Here is a 22,050-nt window from a genome sequence, read left to right as displayed (position 1 = left end):
AACAGATGGGTAGACTTGGGACTGTGCCAGTGCTTCTAATGACACATAACTCTGGATGCCCTGGACTGTAAGTCACCAGTACGCAACAGAGCTAGACTCTGTGACAGACAACAGAGCTAACTGTGTGACCGACAACAGAGATCGGAAGAGGACTCCCAAAGGGAGGAAGTGACCAGGGGTGCACAGACTCAGAGGCAGGGATGGGTGGGCAGATTGGTTTTGGGGGTCCTTGCTTTGTCCCCTCCAGATACAGAGACCCCCCCAATCCACTTCCCTCATATGCTCCTGTGTTTTGGAAGCTTGGTTGTGAGGGTGGGGAGCACTGTGGAGAGCACACAATTCACCCTAGCCTTGCTCCTCCTGTGTGGGCCACACCCACCCTGAGGACCTGACTTGAGCCCAGGTTGCAATTGGATGCACTCATGTTCATGCTTCAGGGATACTAGAATGGGCAGAGAGCTGTCTGAACCTTAGTGTGGGAAGTGCTATCCATCCCCATGTTGACTGGGTAGGGCTGAGGGGACAACGGGGATTTAGGGAGAAGAGAAATCAAAGAAAAATCAGGCCACCCCAGAGAGAGACATTTACCAGTTTGTCTGGATGGACAGAGCCACACGGCACATGGCCTGGGTAGGTTGTGGTTAGGAGGCCAGACACAGGCTTTCCAGAGTAGCCCCTACCACGCCAGGAGACAGCATCAGACCCAGATGACCTCAGTTTGCACAGTCTCTTAGGGAAGACCCAGCCATATTGTTAAAGGCATGCAGACTCTGCTCTGGAGTGGAGGATGGCCAGCAAGGGAGTTGCAATGTTCTCTGACTTGATTCCCTCCAGGTTGTCATTAACCCCAACTATGAGGTGCCAGAATCGGATTTCTCTAACAACATCATGAAGTGCAGGAGCCGCTACGATGGCTACCGCATCTGGATGTACAACTGTCACGTGGGTATGTTCCCTCGGTGGCCCCGCCCTCCTCAGGGTTCTGAAGATACAGGACACAGCTGCTCTACTTTCTCCAGGAACCAGAGGCAGCTAATCTGGGAGACACTGGGAGTGGAGCCAGCATCAGATTCCTAGTTCAGAAAGAAAGCCAGAGATGCAGGAAGCCCTGGGTGGGGATTGGTTATTCACAGCCAGTCCTGGCCAAGGAGAGAGGCTGGTGCAGAACGGGCCGGCCTAGCAAGAGCAGAGCCTAGGTCTATATAAGGGCTGGAGCTAAGGCCATCAGTCCGCTGTTCTTGTGACCTCAACTATGTAGGCCTCAGTTCATGGGCTCTGTGTATTGGGTTTTGCTGCTAAGCACTCTCCTGCCTCGTCACCAATGACGAGTTTTTCCCTTGGGGAACAAGAAGGAAAGCAGTTTTTGCCTCTGTTGGCATAGGTCAGGCCTCAGTCCTGGTGGCAGTGTCTGTTTAAACACCCTAAGTTTGGCACAGTACCTGCCGAGTTCCTGGCTCGAGAGCTCACTAGTGCCACCCTGGGGGAGGCTCACTGGGGTCGCCGACCTAATTCTGTCCCCTTGACGCCTGCTCTCCAGGTGGCGCCTTCAGTGAGGAGACAGAACAGAAGTTTGAACACTTCAGTGGACTTCTAAATAATCAGCTATCTGTGCAGTAAAGAAGACCCTGGGCCAGGCATGACGGCTCATGCCTGCTATCCCTGCACTCAGGTCAAGGCAGGAGGATTGCCACGAGATTTCCACTCCGGACATTAGATGGAACTTCAGTCTCAACAAAAAAAGAAAGAAAGAAAGAAAGAAAGAAAAGAAAAAAGACAAAAGAAAGGAAGAAAAGAAAAATGACTTCATGGTCACCTACTGAGTTCAGGTGACAGTGTCTCCTGGCCGGATTACCAGTTGCCATCTCCCGGCTAGTCAGCTCCGGCTGAGAAGAAAGGTGCTCCTTCATTCACCAGGCACGGCTGCTTGTCCCTGTCCTGAGGCCTCAGGAGCAGGGGGGGCTTTGGCACGTGGCTATGGGAACTGGAAGGCAAGCTATGAGCAGGTTATCCCATCCAAGTTTTGGCATATCCATAGTGTGACATCACCACGCTCTGCATAGATGGCCCATTTTCTTCTGGAGATGTGGCAGGTGTGAACCACATAACTGCGGAGGTGGTCAAGCCGGCTTCCATTTTCCCCTTCTTAGGTTGTTTCTGGAAAACTTGAATATGAAGACCTCTGTATTAAGTGTTTTTTTTTTTCTCATTGTACAAACTTCTTGACCAAATCAACTTGAGGAAGGAAGGCTCTATTTGGGCTCGTGGTTTGAGGACCCCGTGCATCGTGGCAGAAAGGGCACTGCAGGGGAGCTTGCGGTGTCTGGTTTCAAACTCACTATCTAGCTGAGGATGACCTTGAACTTCTGATCCTCCTGTTTCTACCCCCAGAGTGCTGGAGATGAAACCCAGGACTTCATACATGTAAGGCAATGTGCTCTTTAACAATTATAGCTGCGTTTTCAGCACCCACCCTTCTCAGCTGCTTTAAACATGTGCGTGTTCTTCTCCTTGCCAAACTGCACATTTTTCTGTATCTTTCTGCTCCACCTGCTCTTTTTTTTTTTAAACTGTGGGACTAAATAAGAGCAGTGGGCAGAACCATACATTCCACAGCCTGAATGCTAGCCCTTCTTAAAACGTCCCCTGCCAAAGAAATTAGTCCATTGCTCTTAAAACCCACTCAAGTGCTCAGAAAACAGGCAGGATGCAGCTGGATTATTGCCAGGGTATAACATGGCTGCTCCTAGCTCAGTTCCAGATAGCCAGATACTCCAGGGCCCCACTGAAACCTCAGGCACCAGGCCTCCAATGTCCACCTTTCTCTTGGCATTCTTGTCTTTCAAACTCCCACCAGAATAGCCCATTCAGCTCTGTTCTCAGCACTCTCTAGCTTTTTGGGCCCAGAATTCCAAACTCTTCCAGATTCCTCCCTAAAACCTATTCTCAAAGCCCAAGAACTCCGTGGCCAATACTAATCTTGTATTCGTCACTTTTCTCATTACTGCGACAAAATGCTTGACAAGAGCAGGCTAAGGGAGGGTCACTTTGGGCTTAGAGTTCAGAATGCAGTCCATCCTAGTTGGAGAGGCTTGGTGGCAGGTGCAGAGGGCAGGGGTCACATGGTGGCCACGGCCAGGAAGCAGATTGGTGAATGCTGGTGCTTCTTTTGCTTTTGCCTTAGTATTCTGCCTCCAACCCGGGCCCGAGGAATGGTGCTAGTAGTGTTAGCATGGGCCTTCCCTCTTCCGCTAAACCTCTTCGGGAAGCATGCTCAGAGACCACCCAAAGGTGTTTTCCCAGGTGGTTGCTATCCCGTCCAGGTGTCCATCGAGGTTACCAATCACGACCTCTTCCAATCAAACCAACTTCTGTATTCCAGGCAGTTAGAGCCACACTTTAAAGTACAGTAGCAAGAAATACATTCCAAGACTCCAAGGGGGATGACTGAAGATTTGGATGGTTCTGCCACAGGACGGGAAGAGAAAATCGTGGGGACGTAGGAGGGGCCTTTCACCTCCAAGTCTGGCTGATGCTCTTGCCAGCTGACAGTGCTGGCACAGATAACACTGTGACTGGTGCTAATATAGAAACAGTATTCATTTTATATAGAGATCTTTCAAGTAGTAACGTTAAAATAGCAAGGAATTATGATGTATAAATGGCCTTTCTCCTGTCCCAGCTGTAAACCTACAATTCCCTAGAACTTCACCAGAAACCCCATTTATAGTAAAAGTTGTATCTCAAGACCCTTGTGCTGGCCTCACGACCCATGGTTTCACCTTATCAGGGTACAGTCCGATCCAAGGCACCTCTGGAGCCACCTATAATCTCACTATCAAGAAGGGGAAGAGGTTGGGAGTGGGACTTAGAAACCCATCGATAATACCAAAGGCTTCCAAACCCCTGTGTAGAGCTAGTTCCTAAGACACGTAGGAACCACTGCCCTTTGAGAAGCCCCCACCCAGCTCTCAGGTGGGCCTTACTCTTTCCCTGAGCACCTCTTATTCCCTGTAACTTAAATTTATATTTAAAATATTTTAAATAAACTTTAACTCTGCTTCTTTCTGGCTCGTCTGACGTTTCTTCTCTGCAGCAAAGTCAAGGACCCAGAGGTCTCTAAGGGGGAAGGGGACCTCAGGCTGCTGTCGATGGTGCGGTCTCCTGCAGCACCACTAATGACAGGTCCAACTGGTGTCACCCTGCTTGTTGCTGCAACCATATACCCAGCAAGAGGAACTTAGGGGAGCAAGGATTTAGGCGCGTGGTTTGAGGGCAGGTGCAGTTTGAAGCTATGGCAAGAGGCGCAGGGAGCTGCTTGCTCACATCTCAGTGGGCCAGGAAAAGAGAAGGCCAACACTCACATGAGTTTCCCCCTTCAGTCTAGGACCCCAAGGCATGGGGTGGTGCTACCCGTGTTCAGGGTGGGTTTTCCCTCCACATTTGGAAATGTGTCTCCCATGGGACTCTAGATCCAGTCAAGTTGATGATAAAAGTTAGTCATCACACAGCCCTAATATATAATAGTTTTTTTCTTTTCTATACCTATGTAACTATTGTTGCTGAGATTGTACCCGAGAGAAACAATGTACAAGGAAGGAAAAGTGTTCATTTGGGCTCATGGTTCAGTCCACTGTCAGCTGGCTCCATGTTTCTGGGCTCGTGAGACAATGTCGGTCCTAAATTATCGATTCAGGTATCAGCTGGATTATATTTCATCTCACACTTTCAGGAATGGTCCCTATGTCCTTCCAAAGTTCCCTGTGATCTGGAGGGCTCTATCAGTACAGGCTGCAGCTCTGAGAAGCAATTGGAGAGACCTGAGCAGCAGCCGAGGTCAGCTGTGGCCCGTCTTCAACAGCTGCTACTCACTAGAACTTGGGGATGGACACAGCAGTGTGTCAAAAACAGGCAGGACAGCTAGCCACAGGGCAGCTTCCCAGGGGAGAGTGGGCACTGGCAGAGCAGGGCTCCCGTCCTCCATAAGCAATCCTGTGTTACAAGTGTGTTGACCCCAGCAAACCTGAGATCAACAGGGACCCCAATCTCCAGAGTGGGCCAGGTGCTTCCAATACTACACCCAAGACTCGAGAGAGGCGAGCACTCTCCCGTCCTACAAGGATGCCCTGGGTCCGTTTCTGAGGGGACACCTGGCATGCACTCAAGTAGCACCTCTTGGCTTTGTTCGAGCTTACTTAGAAGGAGCCCTTTTGTGATCCGCATCTGCAAATAACGCCTCAGCACTGCTACACCTACAGCTGTGCACAGCTGCGCACAGCAGCCCACAGAAGATGGCAAGCTGGGGTTGCTGAAACGGAGATACTGGGCAAGTGACATGGAGCAAGTACCACGTACTCCCCAAACATGGCCACCTGTGCACAAATGCCCCTGAAGTGAAGATGGGACCTCTAGGCAAGGTGACCTGATGCTCAGTAACCACGGGCCCACGGTAAGAGAAGGAACAGCACCCTCTAGTGTCCCTCAAGACCACACTTGGATGCAATCAACACAACCTTAAATTTTTATTTCTTCCCAATTTCTGGGACCAGCTCAACAAAAGCCTACCGTGCCCTACAGCAGCTCCAGCGGGGGCAAAGGGCTGTCCTTGGGTCATTAAAGGCATGGTTGGGGCCCAGCCTAGTCTGGACAGCTGGCTGTGGGGCCTCAAGATGGCAGGAGACTCGGGGCAGCAGGCAGCTCTTTCCTTCTGTTGTGTTGGAGTCCCAAGGCCCGGGCTACCAGCCTGCGGGCCACCGCCGAATCTGTCTGTGGCCTCTCCTTCGCTAGCTGCAGGAGCTCTGAAAGGAAGAGTCAGGGGGTGGGACTTGGACTCGAGGCCAGGGATGTCTCTCCTCTGGGTGACAGAGCAGCCTTGAAAGCCAGATGAGGGTCAGCCCATGTCCAATGGTATGGAGCAGAACTGGGGTCCTACAGCAGCCAGCGGTGCCTATGAGAGGGCCCCAGGCCTGTATTTCTGCCTCCCTGTGGGACCTGACACAAAATGACCCCTCCTGTCAACCTGGTTCATTGTGCGGTGGGGATGAGGAGGAACTAACCCAGCATCTCTTTGCTCTGTGAGGCCCTTAGGAAGGAAGCACTCAGGAGAGGACACCTGGATCATTGGTCATAAAGACGGGATATTGTTTCTAAGAAGCCTAGGACAAGGCCACGTCACCATTCACAGTGGCATGAATAGCTTTGGTAGACCTCCCTTGGGCCCATTCTGCTGGTTCCAACTTTGCTCCTCTTCGAGCACCATGCTTTCTGGAAGAGGAAATGGAGGGAGCTCACGGTTGGCATCCAGCTCCTGTACAGGTGAGGTAAGTCACAGAACCAAGGTCCCATCTAGGGCTGATCCCAAGGCCCAAGAACTTGTTACCCTTCTGGAGGACAGTCTTCATAGCCCTCTGGAAAGAAGGTGGGGCCTTTCCTAGATCAGTGACAGAGGAAGGCATGAGTGGGAAGACAAACACACATGGTACCTGACCCTAGGCCGTCTCCGGGCCTAAGGGATGCTGAGCCCCGCTAGCTACTATAGCCCAGGCTCTTGAAGAGCAGGGAAATAAAGAAGGGAAAACAAACCAAACACAAATGCACACACAGCCTCCCCGTGGAGGGACAGGCTTCCCTTACTTGGCCTCTGCAAGGCTTTGAGCTTCGACTGCTTGGTTCCCTGTGTGAGCGGCCGGATCTTGAGCATGGAGAAATCCTTGGCCAGGGCCTCAGCAGCTGGAGAAAGGAGAGGAGATCCGGGGCGATGCTTGTGCTATGTGGACCGCCCACCCCAGGGGTCTGGAGTACAAGCATTATCCCAAACTGCCACAGCCACTCTCTACATTCCAGTCCCAGCTGCTCGGCCCGATCTACCCCAGTAAAGGTGACGACAGTGTCACCTTGTGCCCAGATCCCTAAGGAACTGCACAGTGGGCACTGTCTGTGCTGTCAGATGATGTCCCAGCCCAGTGTTCAGATACTCACAGCAAGATATGCAGGCTCTACCTGAGAAAGTCAGAACTTGGAGCAGACTCTCCTTCTATCCCCCCAAACCCCCAGGGACTCCAGTACTCCCAGCACCACCACACTGAGCTAAGGTGCACCTGACACCAGGGCATAGCAGATGTGTAATCTGGACAAAGAAACCGAGGCCAGGGCATGATAAGCTCTTGCTATACTATTTATGGCAGGCCCAGGAGGCAGTACCCCAGTGTACTACTGGCTGCTTCTGCATCAGCTTGACACAAGCTAGAGTCAGAGAGGAAGGAACCTCAGCTGAGGAAATGCCTCCCTGAGATCCAGCTGTAAGGCATTTTCTGAATTAGTGATCAACTGGGTAGAGCCCAGCCCATGGTGGGTGGTGCCACCCCTGGGCTGGTGGTTCTGGGTTCTATAAGAAAGCAGGCTGAGCAAGCCAATAAGGAGCACCCCCCCCTTGGCCTCTGCACCAGCTCCTGCCTCCAGGTTCCTGCCCTGTTTGAGTTCCTGTCCTGACTTTCTTCAGTGATGAACAGCAATGTGGAAGAGTAAGCTGAATAAATCCTTTCCTCCCCAGCTTGCTTTTTGGTGATGATGTTCCATCGCGGCGATAAAAACCTTATCTAAGATACCTAGCCAGAGCTTATTCTTCCGTAGTCCTCGGGGGCCACTTGACCTTTCTTCCTACCTCCCTTCCAGGGGCTCCCTCCCCATCACTCCCCCTGCTCCTCCCCATCCTCAGCTTTAGACTTTACAAGGGCCAGGCCAAACCCAAGCAGGGTACTCCCAGCTCTGATGTGCACGCAGTTTCGGGTGGGAGAGTCTTATTTAAGTGGAATGACAGGGACAGCTTGGGACAATGGCTGAAGGGGAGGCTGCATGGTGCTCTAGCTTCCACAGTGAGAGGCCTGTAATCCACCAGAAACCCCAGCATTCTGAGGGGCAGGGGGGATGGACCCCACTACTGAGGCTGACATAAAGATTAAACGATAAGGCACCTGCTTGCATCCTGTGCTAAATGCCTGTGAGCCAGGGCAACAGCACCTGATGCCTTTCTTCAGTTTGGAGAAGGACCTATGGCTTGGCCCATGCCACCTGTTCAGTAAATGTCACTGATCCTAACACCTCTGTACTGAAAGTGCCAATAGAAAGAGGAAAGGCTAAAGCGTTCCCCAGGCCACAACCCCCGATACCCAGACTGTGGTTCGGGCTTGCTGAGAGCCGAACCCATGGGCTGAAGGTAGTCTAGACCTGGATATAGATGGCCTTCCACCTAGGGGACCCAGGCACCTCTGCTCTCAATGGAGGCCAGAGAAGGAGCAGAGCCCAACAGGAAGCCACCTTACCTGAGGCCTGGCAGGGAAAGATGCCGATGGCGTGAGTGTCATCCACCCACTGGATCTTGAACCCCTTCTCTCTGTGTGGGGAGAGGACATGGGAGCTCACAAAAGCCAGTGCTCAAGACCCTTCCCCTTGGATCCCTCCCAACTCAAGCCCCGAGACCAAGCTATCTCCTCTGTTAGAAGGGATCACTGGCACACTTTGTCACTAGAGCATTAAGTCAGCTGCAGAAAGATCCACTGCCACCCTGCAAACAGGCAGGTCAGCATCTGGGACAGAGAGACAGTACTGGAAGGCTCATATAGCCCAAAGCAAAGAGTGACAACTCCCCAGATACTGTCACAGCCAGGCTGAGCATGGACTCTGAGTAAGAAAGCTAAAAGATTTTTGGGGTAGGAGAGGAGAGAGGTCCAAAGAGGCATATCAAGGACATGGCTCTGGCTGGCCCTCTCCCTGTTCCTCAGGAAGCCATCACGAACTCTGTGCCTGGAGGGAACTAGAAGCAGTTTCAGAATGGCCCCACTCCTCTAGTGGCATGGCCCACTCGACAAGAAATCAGTGGTGGCCCTGTGGGGCCATATAGTTAGAGACAGCCGAAAAAGTAAACTGCCACCCTCTCGGCTGTCCCCTCAGCACAGGTGCAGAGGACAAGACACAGACGTATGGAAAACAATGTCAGAGAGGAGGGCCAGGAATAAAGGGGTCTTGTTTTATTTTTATTAGATTTATTTTATTTTATGTGTATTAGTGTTTAGGTTAAATGTGTACCACATGCATGCCTGGTGCCCAAAGACCTCTTGGAACTGTAGTTACCAATGATTTTGAGCTACCATGTGGGTGTTGGATCCCAAGCCCCAGTCCTCTACAAGAACAGCAAGTGCTCTTAACCTCTGAGCCATCTCTCCTGCCCCAGAAAGGGATTTTTAAAAGCCCACATAGGTAAAGCAAAGACAAATGGAAAAAATGCTAATTAGAAAAAAAAAAAGAAGAAATGGCAGATGGTTGCATCCATGGGAATCTGGGAGAAGCTAAGGAGTCCTGTCTCTTGAGTGTATCCCTCCAGGCTACATCAGACCTGCTCCAGCCAGGCACCCCCATACATAATTGTCATGCAGGATGGCCCTCAGGCTACGGGAGGCCCACTGACCCACTGGCATCTGGACAGCTGTGTCCTGAGACGGATAGAAGGCCTTGTGGTCCCAGCAAGGGTGTGTACACGCAGACCTTGGCCCATGTCTAGGCGGGTGCTCAAACACCAACCCTTCCCCTCCCTTAGTCAGAGTCATCAGGATGACCTGCCTCAGAGCAAGTAGCCCAGACATCAACACCTCCCTCAGCCTTCCGTTCTGGGGCAAGCAGGGAAGGGCTACCCTAGCGTCTCCCAGGCCCCCCACCTTTCCTACTCACTGGAACTCAGAGAAGATGGCCAGCAGGTCCTCAGTCTTGAGTGTTGGCTTAAAGTCATAGATCTCCACCACGTGGGCCAAGTCCCTCTCCCCAGGTAGCTCTTCTGCAAAGGAGGATGTGTCCAGGTGGATCTTCTCTACCTCGATCTCCTTTTCAGTCAGGTTGGCTGTGATCTGGGAGCAAACAGACCCTTTGGCAAGGGAGAGCTGTGACCCAGCTGTGATCCCCCCTCCCCCAACCCTGTCATGCTTTCCAATCTGATAGTTCTGGGGGAGAAGTCTGCTCAGTTGGAATCTGGTTATGGCGGCTTGATTTCTCAGAACATGGGTGTTTTAGGGAAGGGTGCTTGGTTCTATGGAGTCCCCACTAGATGACTCCCAACTGCGACCACTGTGTTTCACCTGAACTTGAAAAGTGCATCCTATATACTACATACCCTTTTTACAGATGGAGGGGCAATGAGTTAAGTAGTTTGCCCAAAATTGCATAGTCTATAGAACAAAAAAAAAGCTGGACAAAGCCAGTATCTTTATTTTTCTTACTACAAATATGATATTTTCAAAGACTGTGCATAAAACAGCAATCAAAGATACCCAGCCTCTCCATTGGTCCAAAGTCAATGTTAGGGGCAGGCACATGGTCTCAAGAAAACACAATTTCTAAGGCAGAGCTCCAGGCAGGAGGGTGGTTTTCTCGAACAGAGAGCAACGTGCCTGTGAGGACTGTTTCCACCACCTTGTAATGTATTCACTACTTTTCTTCATATGAGGAAACGACTTTAAAAAGCAAATGACTTGCTCAGGGCTGACCATCTCCTAAACAGTCAGACTGAGACCCAACTACACCGTTCCTTCTCCAGGTTCCCAGCCTTCCATTATCCAACACCCAGGCCTGAGCCATTTTTCATACATCCTATTAGCACAGCCCCTCCCTCACCTCCAAGCCCTTCTCCCATACCCCTGAGGCTACACCCACCTCACCTCCGCCCTCCCTTTTCTGGGTTCAAGAGCCTCATCACCTCCTGCAGTAGCTCGCTGAAATAGTCACGGTGGGTGTCATCATCCTCTTCCTCCTCATGTATCTTTTCTTCTTCATCCACCTTCTCTTCCTCCTCCACCTTCCCTTTCTGCTCATCCGGCTTCTCTTCCTCCTCCTCCACCTTCCCTTTCTGCTTGCCTACATCCTCTTCTTCCTGACCCACCTTCTCTTTCTCCTCTCCCTCTCCCTTTTCCTCCTCTTGGTCCACCAGACTCTGCACCAGAGGACTCCTACTTTCCTCCTCCAAGGCCAGCTGTGGCCTGGACCCCTGCTGCATGGCTCTCTCCACTCCTTGTTCCTTCTCAGAAGGATTCTGGGAGGGCTCAGGGTCAGCCAGCTCCAGCTGTGAATGATTTGCATAGCCTGAATCAGCGCTCTTCGCGGTTCCCAGAGTCACCAACGTGGTAACTGCCTGGTCAGCTTCAGGGTTCCCGGCACCCCTAGGCTCTTCTGAAACTCCACCAGCTGGGGCCTCTCCCCTGAGGCCTCGGATGGAGGGTGCTACCGGTTCATCTTGCCTGCGTCGCACGGGGGGCACATACAAAGGTTGATCCGGCTTCGGCTTCCATCCACGATGCCACCGGCCAGGAGGACCACCTCGAGAACCAGCAGCTCCTCCCTGATGTGAGGTGTTCCGGGGACCACGGTACTTGCTGGGATGGGAGGCAGGAGGGCAGCAGGGACCAGAGGGTCCATCTGAACTGGGTACCCTGGAGTAGGAACAGAAGATTCAAAGCATGTCTGAGTCTACAGCAAAATGACTTACTGGAGCCACGACACTGCCAAGTCAGCATTAAGCAAAGGTCACAACCAAAATGACCCTCAAAAGAATCTCTTACAAAGGCACTGTGGCAAAGGCAAAAATCCTGACACACCCAAAGGGGCTCCCTCATGAACACTACAATCAGATTAGTGGGTGCTGAATTTTTGGTTACACACGAAAGATGGCTAATGCTTGCATTTAGGAGCTGTTATTAGGATCAAAGTCACAATGATAAGATGTCCGTGTTGTGAGATACACACGGGACTAGGGATGACTACAGGCTGACAGACTCTTCCCCTTCCCCTAAACACGCACTCACAAAGAGAGAGGTGCAGATGTACCCTTACTAGTCCAGCTACTTTTAGTGTGCACTCTGGCCCAACATGAATGGCTGATGTAGCCAAGTCAGCTGCATCCCCGATGGAGCAAAAGACAACCCCAACTTCACACGACTTGGGGTTCCTGCCAAGATCTACCCTCCTTGGCTAGCCAGCTAGCCCAACCATCACACACACACAAAAAAAAAAAATCAATTGCTGAGAGCCCTCCATGCGGTAGGAAAACGCACCTGATGTCCAGGTGACAGACGACGGTCCTCCTCTTCCAGCCCTCCCCAACAGAGAAGCTGCTCAAGAGATCAAAAGTCTCTGCTGTTCTATGGATCAGGTACCGCAGGCGGCTGGAGACTGGGGGGAAAAGGAGGACCCTGGGAAGGAACCAAACCAAGTATTAAGTCGGAGTATTTCACCAAGGCTGCAGGTCCAGTTTCTGGACTTGATTCCCACGGAGGCCACTCCCAGGTTTGTGGTGGCTTAACACTCTGCCCAAGCCGGTCCTTGGCTAATTGCAAAGTAGATCACAGGGAGCTACAGTTCCCATCATTCCTAAGAGGGTGGGTACTTTTGCTTGAGTGGGATGACGCTCGCATACAAAGGAAAGATGTGGCTGGATAAGGCGGCAGGGGCTAAAGTCTCAAGTCAGGCGGGGCCTGGCCGGTGGTCCAGTCAGTTACCTGGGCACAGAACCTGGGAGAGGGGCAAACCCTGCCCTTCCTAGCATTAACGTTGCCCCCTAGTTCCCCGTACTTGGATAGCTGTTTCTGCAACAGGAAGCGATCCAGCTCCTCCTGGACCCGGTGGACAAAGTCATTTTCGGCCGAGGAGAGGAAGACACCGTCCAAACAGAGAAGGGCCAGGGTGACAGATGGCAGAGCCTGTAGGGGCGGTAGACAAGATCGGGATAAGAATATAGGCCCGGAGAGCGCCCACAATCCCACGTGTCCGTGCGGAAAGGTCTTCGGTGACTTTTGAATCCCTGGCCTTCGTGGAGTCCGACGGGAGGCGCGTGAGTGCGGGGCCGAGGGCGCTCACGTCCGGGGCCGGACTGGGTCCTCGGCTCCCAGCGCCGCTCTGCCTAGCGCTACAAGGGTTTTCCAATTCACGGGCACAGTCCGCTGAAACCGCCCCGCGACACCCAGCCGCCCTTCCCAGGAGCGATCAGGGGGCCCAAGGAGGGGACCTTCGATACCTGCAGCACCCACTCACCGCGGCAGCCCGGAAAGTGGCCGCTGCGCTCTGAGTCCCCCGCCCCCCTGTTCCACAGCGGGCTCCGCGCCATCAAGCGGCCGGGAGGAGGTATCGCACCCACTTGCCGCAGAGGGGCGTGTTCCTGTCCTGTTCAGAGGTGGGGCTGGGGCACTGCGCTAACCCGAAAGTCATAGGGTTTCTCCCGCAAAGACGCGACTAAGTGATTATTAATTAGACTCCTGAGAAAATGGAGGCCCAAAAGGGTGAAATGACTTGTCTAGAGTTACACAAGTCAAAAGTGGTTCTGATTTTAAAATCATTTACAGCGGTATATTATTTGTATTTTAATAAATAAATCTTTCAACCCGAAAACCAGAAAAGCAAGGCAGCCAAGCTGCTAGAGAAGTCTTACCCTCTGCCAAGACTGTGTGACTGTAGACTAAGCAGCCTAAGCCTCTCTCTCCTCATTTTATACTCTCTAGTGCTGGGATTAAAGGCGTGTGACTCCCTAGAACTAGGATTAAAGGTGTGAGCCACCACTACCTGTATTTGTTTCTGTGTTGATCTTGTGTAGCCCAGGGTGGCTTTGACCTCACAGAGATCCTTCTGCCTCTGCCTCCCAAATCCTGGGATTAAAGGTATGTGTCACCTTTACCTGACCTTTAGCCTTAGCTTTGCCTCTGGTCATCAGGAAAGATTTATTTATTAAAATACAAATAATACACCACTATAATTATTATTTCTTTTTTCTTCTAGAACCAATTAAGTTCACCAGACACTCGTGAACAACTACTACATGCTAGATAGTAGTGGCATTATGTATTTCTAATTCTAGAGTCCCTTGGCCTGGTACCTAACGGAGGTAGAAAGAAGGGAAGGGAAGGCTGGAGCTGGGGAAATGGCTTAGGGGTTAAGAGAGTGCGCTGCTCTCCGGCTCTAGTTCCCGAAGACACCAGCACATGGACATGCGCGTGGCACACATATAAATAAGTAAATAAATCTTTCTTTTTAAAGGGCTGGAAAGCTGACTGAGCTGCTGAGAGAGCACTTATTGCTCTTGAGGAGACCCAGGTTCAGTTCCCAGTGCCCACATGGTGGTTTAGAACCGCTGTAACACCTTACGGCATGAACGTGGTGCACAGGCAGTCATGCTGACAAAACATTTAGGCATATAACAAAATGAATAATGAAAAAAAAAATTTGAGACAGGGTCTTTCTATGTATCCCTACCTGTCCTGGAACTTACTCTGTAGACCAGGCTGGTCTTGAACTTACTGAGATCCGCCCACCTCTGCCTCAAGTGCTGGGATTAAAGGTGCCACCACCACCTGGCTTTGAATAAATCTTCAATAAAAAAAAAATAGAGTGATTGTAGAAGAACTTGTTTCACCTTTGTTCTCCGCAGGTTCACACACACACACACAATGGGAATAGAAACAGCTTGAAAATTTTGATAAGATCAAAATTGGGTGCAGTGTGTGTACCTGTTCATCCAGGGGCTTTGCAGTGTTTGTATGATATATTTGTGGGGTGTGTGTGGAAGGGCTGTGAAGTGGTATGTGTGCATGGTGTTCGTGTGTGTGTGTGTGTGTGTGTGTGTGTGTGTGTGTGTGTATGTGTGTGTGTGAGAGAGAAAGTGTGTGTGTGTGTGTGTGTGTGTGTGTAAAACTAAATTATCACTGAAGTCTAAGAGGTTGCTGAGTGGGTGAAGGTGTTTGCTGCCGAGTTTGACGACCCCAGTTTGATCACTGGGACTCACACCACCGAAGGAAAAAGAACTCCCCCAAACTGTCTTCTGCCCCCCACGTTTGGACTGTGACATGTATATACACACATACACAAAATCAATCTTAAAAATCATTATTGATTGTAGAATACTTTTTAAACCTCTGAATCCAAGAAAATCAGTTATGAATACTTGTAAGCACGAGATGTCCCCCAGAAATGGGAAGGGGGCAGATTATTTACTATTTTCCCTTTGCTGTGTCGAGTGCCTCTGTGTATCAGCACAAAGCTTAGGCAGGAAGGGTTTGTGCTTTAAGAAGGGACACGTTTGTCTCGGCACGGAAGGCATGGTGGCCGAAGTGTGGGAAGCTGGTCACAGTTGGATAGCAGACAGAAAACAGGAAGTGGCTGAACTAAAACAACCACAAGGCCCACCCTTAGAGACCCATTTCCTCCAGGATGACTCCGACTCCTATAGGTTACAGAGTCTATCAGACCAGCACTGTCAGCTGGGCACCAACTGTTCAAACACAGGAACCTGTGTGTGTGTGTGTGTGTGTGTTTGCACTCGCGGGGGGGGGGGGTCACTTCACATTCAGAATACAACAGCAGAGATAAGGAAGGCTGTAGGGAAAAGAGTAAGAGTAGGAAAGGAAGGGCTGGGAAAAACAGAAGGGCCAAAGGGAGAAGCCAAAGAAGAGTCCACCCTTCCCCTTTCTACCTGACTACCCTCTGTGGGTGTCATCAAAATCCCAGGCGGTTTTTCTGTTGTCCCTCAGTTTCTAGGAGACCACTGCCCCAGCCTAGCCTGAGTTCTAGACCTTCTTAAAGGACCAGAACAAACAGTGTGTGGTGTTACTTGAGTGTAATTCCAACACTTAGGAGGTAGGTAGGAGGATCTCTGATGTGAGGCCAGTCACAGACTGTGTGAGCTCACATACTGAACTCCTTTTCCCAGTACCCAACTCCCTGTACCCTGCTTCATTTATCTCATCTCCTGGACACAATGCTAGGTGGTGGTTAGTGTTTCTGACATCTACTCTGCAGATGTAGAGACTAAAGCAGGAGCTGAGGCTTCACAACTAGCTCTAACTCCAGTTTCAGGGGATCAAATGTTTCTGGCCTCAATGGGCACCCATACTCATGTACATACCCACTCACACGGTTACAAGGCTAAAGCACACAGAAGACTAACTGGTCAGTGCCACATAACTAGTAACTTGTCACCACGCTGGAGTGAAGGTGAGGGCCAAGGTTCCTCTCTGGGTAGGGTCTGTCCCTGCAGTGGGACACTCTGGCTAAAGTTGGCTATTTCTACTACAGTCCAGGAGGGAGACAAAAGCCTGGCAGGCCTTGCTAAGCCGAAGATCACCAGACTGAGGACTAAGTCCACTGAATGTTAGAAGTGGTCTCCTGGGCACAGGGTGGGTAGGTGCCACAGTCCAGGAGCAGGGAGGGAGGGAGGGAGGGAGGGAGGGAGGGAGGGAGGGAGGGAGGAGAGAGAGAGAATGAGGAGACAGCAGCACTCTGAGCAGAGTGGAGATAAACTTAGTGCTCCGGCCTTCCTGAGGGAGGACCTGGGTGAGGACTGCTTAGTCGCTCAGACAGCAACACAAAACCAGGTAACGGGCTCCCCAAATGCCGGCCCTTCCTGCAGCTCCATCTGCTCCACCCTTCCCTCTGCATCCCTTGTCCTTCAGAGCCAGCCATCCAGACCCACTGTGGGATTGCAGGTTCTCCTGAGACAGTTTCACAAAACAAATAGTGGGTGCCCAACTGGTCCTGAGGCGTCCTGGTCTGATGCTCCTTACACCTTTTTCCGGCTGGCTCGCCTGCCCACACAGCCGGAGCTGCAGGCCCAGTGCGCAGCAGACCTGGCCTGCTGCAGACCGCACTCGGCCTCAAAGCCTCCTTCCTCCACAGGCACAGCTGACAGCATGCACAGCACAGGCCAAGAACCAGAGGCGCTGGACTAGTGTGGAGCCACCACATGGGCAGGGTCGTTCTCAGTGTGGAGAACAGGGCCTGGGAGATATCACAGTATACTGCTCAGGGCTGGAGGGAGAGGTTCTCTCAGGCAGGCAGGACTCCCTGCAGCTCAGGGCCTGTTATTCAGCTACTCCACATTTTCCAGAGGCCCCGGATGAACAGCGCCTAAGTGTGGATATGTGTGTGACTCTGAGAGACAGGAAGGAACAAGCACTAACACAATGACATAGTCTGGTGTGCACGGCTACACAGCTGTGGTCCCAGCTCTTAGGGGAAGCTGGAGGATAAAACTCAAGGATGGTCTCAGCTACATGAGACCTAGCTTTAAAAAAAAAAAAAAAATTGACACAACCTAAAGAACAGACAACAACAAAACCTGGTATTTTTCTCTTTTAATAGTTATTTACCAGATTAAAAAAGAAAAAATAGTGATTGTTTTTCTTCACCCCCAATATTTCCGTTTGCCAAAGCTGAGTGGGAGGGAGAGACTCGTTGAACAGTGATTCGTGCTCCTGGTCGGAAGCAAAGTCCTCCCCCCTCTGCTTTGTGCCACCGCAAGCAGGAGGGGCAGTGCAAAGAGATCCAGGCAGACATCGTCCTGGACGGCAGATTGGCAGTGTGGCTGTCATTTTTCCTCTCCACGCTGCCACCTCAACATTCAGACCTACCCTCTCCTGCCCCACAGTTCACGGAGAGAAGATGCGCCCACGGGAGGCAGGCGCAGGGCAGGGCAGAGGGCAGCCCATACAGATGCAGCAGGCCAGGGCCACCTCCTCCTATTGCACATCCTGGCTCAGGCCCCTGCCCTGAGTGGTGGATACATGGTGAGACATTTTCCAGATCCTAACAGTGAGTGTCAGGCTCAAGAAACAGGGAATGTGGCACCATGTGGCTTGCTCCAGAAAACACACATAATTTATGATGGGGCCAAAGCAAAAACTTAAGCTTCTTTTACACCGTGAGGCCTGTAGTTGACTCGGGTTTCTCCTGCTCAGATTAACCCCTTCCCCACCCCCATCAGCAGATCTGCTTCTGCCTAAGATGAAAGAGGTTGTGGCGCTGAATGACTTAAGCCACCCCTGCAACTGCCATGACCCTGAACCATTCAGAGAATTTGACAAAACAGGTAGAGAAACATCTTGTGGACAATGTTTCTCCAGATACTCGGCTGTTAGGTCTCTCTGAGTAAAACTTGTTTGACTCTCATTCTTAATTCCAATAAAGCAGAGGACAGGGGAGCAGTTTAACTGGCATTGCAGATAACAAACTTTGTTTTAAAAACCTTAGGAGTGGAAGACAGGGCTGGCTTTGATGGAAAAAGCTGCAAACCTTTCACCTTCACTGGCTGCAACGAAGCTGGTGGGTGAAGACAAACCTAACAGAGCCAATGGCAAGAACTGCAGGCTATCAGAGACGACGTCACACACAGAACTGGATAAACTGTGGCACTATAGAGACGAGAAGGTAGGTCCATGACATCAGCTTGGAGCACACCTTCACAGCATGGCTTCCAGGAGCTGTACCTGTCTTATCAGGAGTGGTACCCTCCAGAGAGATCCAAGTGGTTCTTTCCTCCTCTTTCAACAACTTCTCAGTGTTTCTCATTAAATAACTATGTACACACACAAGGCTGTCCCTCTGTGACATGAGGGTCCTTCACTTGAGTTCCTGCAATGGCTTTAGAGAGTTGGTTCCATTTGCCTTTTTGGAGATTTACTGCTTGGGACCAAACCTGCGAAAAGAAATGACAATATTCAATAGGAAGGCCTATGACCAAAGTGTCCCAAAGTTTAAGTAACTGGATCTCCATGTACATAACCACTCCCCCCAGCAGGGCTTTAGAATGCAGGCAAACCAAGTTCTTGGGACGGAACCTATCTGTTCTGTGGCTGGCTCCTCTGTCAGCCAGAGTCACATGTCCAGGGTCTATGGGAAGCTGCTCCGTACCTCCTTCTGATAAGGACAGTTTCTCAAGTTCAGCTTCAAGTTCAGCATCCAAGATCCTAGGTTTAGGCACACTGTTGGTATAAAGCGTCTCATGGGGGTTGTCAGGCAGGTCCAAAGGTTCTTTGGTGGTGTCCTGAAGGAGGATGTCCAACTCCTTCTCCAGTTCCTCACTGTCGAAATCTGGGAGAGAGATGCCATGTCAACCCCAGGAAAGAAAGGGATGAACCGATGTGCCCAGCAGGCTTTCTGCAGGTTGCAGTCACATGACTCATGAGGGAAAGGGTACCCTCTGGCAGATATTCTTTCTCTATAGGGAGAGCTGGACTGTCAGATGGGTATAGTTCACTGAGCCCAGGAACCTGGACCTGCTTCCCTTTGCCCTGGGAAAGGACTGCCAATATGGACAGCTGTCTGAGAGGTCACCTTAACTCCCACCAACCACCACTGCAGGTGAGCCCCAGAGAGGAACAAGCTCATGGTCAGACCTGTTCTGGCCCAAGAAGTGAGGTCTTTCAGAAAGGAGGGGGGAGTGTCCTTGCCAACTCACCTAAACCATTGGTTACCCCACCAGCCAGGGTTTGAGAAACTTCATCCTGCGTGTCACACAGCTGTAAGACACAAACACAAAGCTCTGAAGGGAATGCTGGCTCTGGGCAGCTCGAAGCCTTTAAGGAAAATGTTCAGGGTTGGTTACAGAGACCTGACAATCAATGAACAGTTCCTCTCAGGCACAAGGCCGAGTCAAGTCTGGAAAACTAGCCCGCAGCACGTCTCTACCATGTTCGCTACAACTCTCATGGACTGTCCCAGGCCCCTGTACCTCCTGGATCTGATCCACAAGGCTCTCTGCCTTCTCCACTGTGACATCCTTCATCGAGAGTTTCAAGGCTCCCACACCAGCTTGGTATGCATTAAAAACCTAAAGAGAAGATCAAGTTACCTATGCAACACTTACCAAAATACAGACAACCATATTCCATCTCCAAAGCTTTCTTTGGCCACCCAAGGCAAATGAATTCATTTTACACCCAGAGAAGCTAAACTTCCCAATAGGGAAGGGAACCCAGCCACACCCTGGAAGAACTCAGGACTCATTTAAACAGTAGGCCACAAGGGAGGGAGATGCAGTGTGGGAGCCTGGGACCACAGGGCACGGAGGGGCGTGGCTACCATCTGGTCCGTCTGGGAGGCATAGATGCGATCCAGGATGCCTTGAACAGTGTCCAGCTTGGCGTGCAGGGCCTCAATGCGTTTCTCTGTCCTCTGCTTGGCCTTGAGAGACCTCAGTGCCTGGCGGGTATGGAAACAGATCAGAGTAGGACATGGTAGGCCACAGGGCATAAGCAAGACAGCTCTGCTCAAACCACGAGAGCATCCCAGCCTTCTCCCTATAAATTAAGCTCTGGTTTCTGAGAACCTGCAGATGCTGCTCCCTGAACCCCAGTCAGGCTGCTCTCTGAACTGCTGGGCCCCTGTATCCTACAGTTGTGGATGTCACTCCTAGGCTGCAGAGGAAGAGAACCTACCAATTGCTTCTTTCCAGCTCGGCATGCCCGGCGGGCTTCCTCTTTGTACCTGAGGAATGAAGGACAGGTGAAGGAGGCTGTACAGTGGCAGGGTCTCCGAGTATGCTTGAGAGCACTTGGTGAAAGTAGCTTCAGACTGAGGTCAGTAACTCCCTAAAGCCCACAGCCACAGTGAGGGCCAGCTACCCACTGCCAGTTTCTGGAAGTGGGTCTCAACAGAGGCTTGAGCATCTGTACATGGCAAGGCAAGGTGATCTTGTCCTGAAAGTGAGAGAATTATACACATCTTCCCACTCTAAGACATGGGATTGAGCCCTTCACATTAAAGCCCTTGGCCATGTCTCTGAGTCTCCCAACGCTCCTCTATTTCTCTGCGATACGGAGTGAAGAACTCTAATTCAGTGTGCTAGTCTTCCATTCAGGGAGGTGGACTCTTGCAGAAGCACCCCAAGGAAGGAGCAAGAGATCCTTAAAAAGGCCCCGTGAAGGCGTGGACCCACCTTACTATCTCCCCATCTGTGGACAACACCAGGCTTCAGAAGAAGATAAATAAGATGCTAGCAGCTGTTATCACGGGAGGGACAAGAGGCCGTTTTCTCCTTTATTTTCTGTTTTCCACATGGGGTACCTAGCGCGTGTGTAATTAATACATAGCTTTTTCTTTTTTTTCCAGATCTGGGGACAAACCCATGACTTCATGCATCTAGATAAGCACTCTACAAATGGAGATATAGTCCAAGTGTTTTTTGTTTTTTGTCTTTTGTCTTTTGAAGAGACCCACCCATGCTGGGGCTCTAGGGCAGTTAGGTAAGAAAGGAGATTACCTTTCAGATTCTTGGGATAAAGACTCCACCTTTCGAGAGAGAAGCTGTTCACTCTGCATCAGCTGGTAGACTCCAACATCCACATCGTTCACAGGAGACACTTTGGCATGTGGCCCCCTGGCAAACTTCACAATCTAGGGGGAAGGGACAAATTAATACTGTCTCTACCACACACGCTGAGAAATTCACAACCAGGCCTGGGGTGGGCATATGAGAGCAGACTAAGTCCCTGTGAGTCCATGCACACACAAACATGCACATGCATGCATGCAGGCACACACCTACAAAGAGGCATGCTTCCACACCTTCTCTCCATTCTGTTCCAAGACCGTGACTCTCTTCTCCTTCTGAAGCTGCAGCAGCACCAGATAGAAGGTCCTCTCGTCTGGGCAGGAATTGGCACACAGAGTACTCAGCTCTGACAGGGCCACCACAGGATGGGAGGAGAGGGGTGAGTTCTGGTATAGGCGATACACCTCCTCAGCCTTTTCCTGCAGGAAAGGCATAGAGATTCAAAGTCCTGGTTACCAAATCAGGACTCAAGAGCCTTGACCCTGAGCTTCAGGGCCATGCGCCCACAAGGAAAGGCCTGAGAGTACTGAACCGGTACCCAGTGGCAGCATTAAAGAGCGGCCTTTGGGCAAGCACAAAGACTGGAGTTTGGATGCCTAGCACGCAGGCATGGCAGCACATGCCTGTAACCCTATCACTGTGGCCAAGACAGGCAGAAACCCACAGCCCACTGGCTAGCCAGCTTAGCTAGACAGTGAGCTCTGCATTCAGTGAAAGACTGTCTCAAAAATAAGGTGGGGCAGTGAGAGGCTGAGCGGGTAAGGGCACTTGACACCAAGGCTGACTGACAACTGGGAATCACAAGGTGGAGCAGAGAACTGAGTTCCACAGATTGTCTTCTGACCCCTACAGGCACACCATGGTGTGTGTACACACACACACACACACACACAAAAGGATTTGTATACTTCTTAAACTTTGGG

General features: G+C 51.2%; 3 protein-coding genes across 5 annotated transcripts in view; 1 reads left to right on the top strand and 2 right to left on the bottom strand.

Annotated features, from left to right (window-relative positions):
• Positions 1–4,061, top strand: part of Loxl2 (lysyl oxidase like 2) — an 81,806-nt gene extending 77,745 nt beyond the window's left edge. For all 3 annotated transcript variants that reach the window (XM_050121866.1, XM_050121865.1, XM_050121864.1), the window contains exons 13-14: positions 835–946; positions 1,538–4,061. In XM_050121866.1, coding sequence (XP_049977823.1) covers positions 835–946; positions 1,538–1,617 — 192 coding nt within the window. In that variant the 3' untranslated portion in view covers positions 1,618–4,061. The remainder of the gene's footprint in view (positions 1–834; positions 947–1,537) is intronic.
• A 1,458-nt stretch (positions 4,062–5,519) lies between these two features.
• Positions 5,520–14,194, bottom strand: R3hcc1 (R3H domain and coiled-coil containing 1). Its single transcript, XM_050121887.1, has 9 exons — positions 14,167–14,194; positions 13,063–13,124; positions 12,604–12,731; positions 12,087–12,224; positions 10,736–11,465; positions 9,718–9,890; positions 8,316–8,386; positions 6,631–6,726; positions 5,520–5,795 (listed from the first exon to the last, which is right to left on the bottom strand). Exons 1-9 carry the CDS (start codon positions 14,192–14,194, stop codon positions 5,662–5,664), a joined length of 1,560 nt encoding a protein of 519 aa, XP_049977844.1. The 3' UTR covers positions 5,520–5,661.
• Positions 14,195–17,135: 2,941 nt separating this feature from the next.
• The window catches only part of Chmp7 (charged multivesicular body protein 7), an 11,775-nt gene continuing 6,860 nt past the window's right edge, over positions 17,136–22,050 (bottom strand). The window contains exons 3-10 of the mRNA XM_050121860.1: positions 21,361–21,546; positions 21,056–21,189; positions 20,232–20,280; positions 19,876–19,995; positions 19,526–19,624; positions 19,253–19,313; positions 18,706–18,885; positions 17,136–18,490 (exon numbers count right to left, since the gene is read on the bottom strand). Coding sequence (XP_049977817.1) covers positions 18,438–18,490; positions 18,706–18,885; positions 19,253–19,313; positions 19,526–19,624; positions 19,876–19,995; positions 20,232–20,280; positions 21,056–21,189; positions 21,361–21,546 — 882 coding nt within the window. The 3' untranslated portion in view covers positions 17,136–18,437. The remainder of the gene's footprint in view (positions 18,491–18,705; positions 18,886–19,252; positions 19,314–19,525; positions 19,625–19,875; positions 19,996–20,231; positions 20,281–21,055; positions 21,190–21,360; positions 21,547–22,050) is intronic.

Source organism: Alexandromys fortis, unplaced genomic scaffold, assembly GCF_014885135.2.
Source record: "Alexandromys fortis isolate MF-2015 unplaced genomic scaffold, M_Fortis_MF-2015_v1.1 scaffold_203, whole genome shotgun sequence".
In the NCBI taxonomy this organism is placed as follows: Eukaryota; Metazoa; Chordata; class Mammalia; order Rodentia; family Cricetidae; genus Alexandromys; species Alexandromys fortis.
The sequence above is the reverse complement of the archived record's forward strand: the minus strand, read 5'-3'. Positions and strand labels throughout refer to the sequence as shown.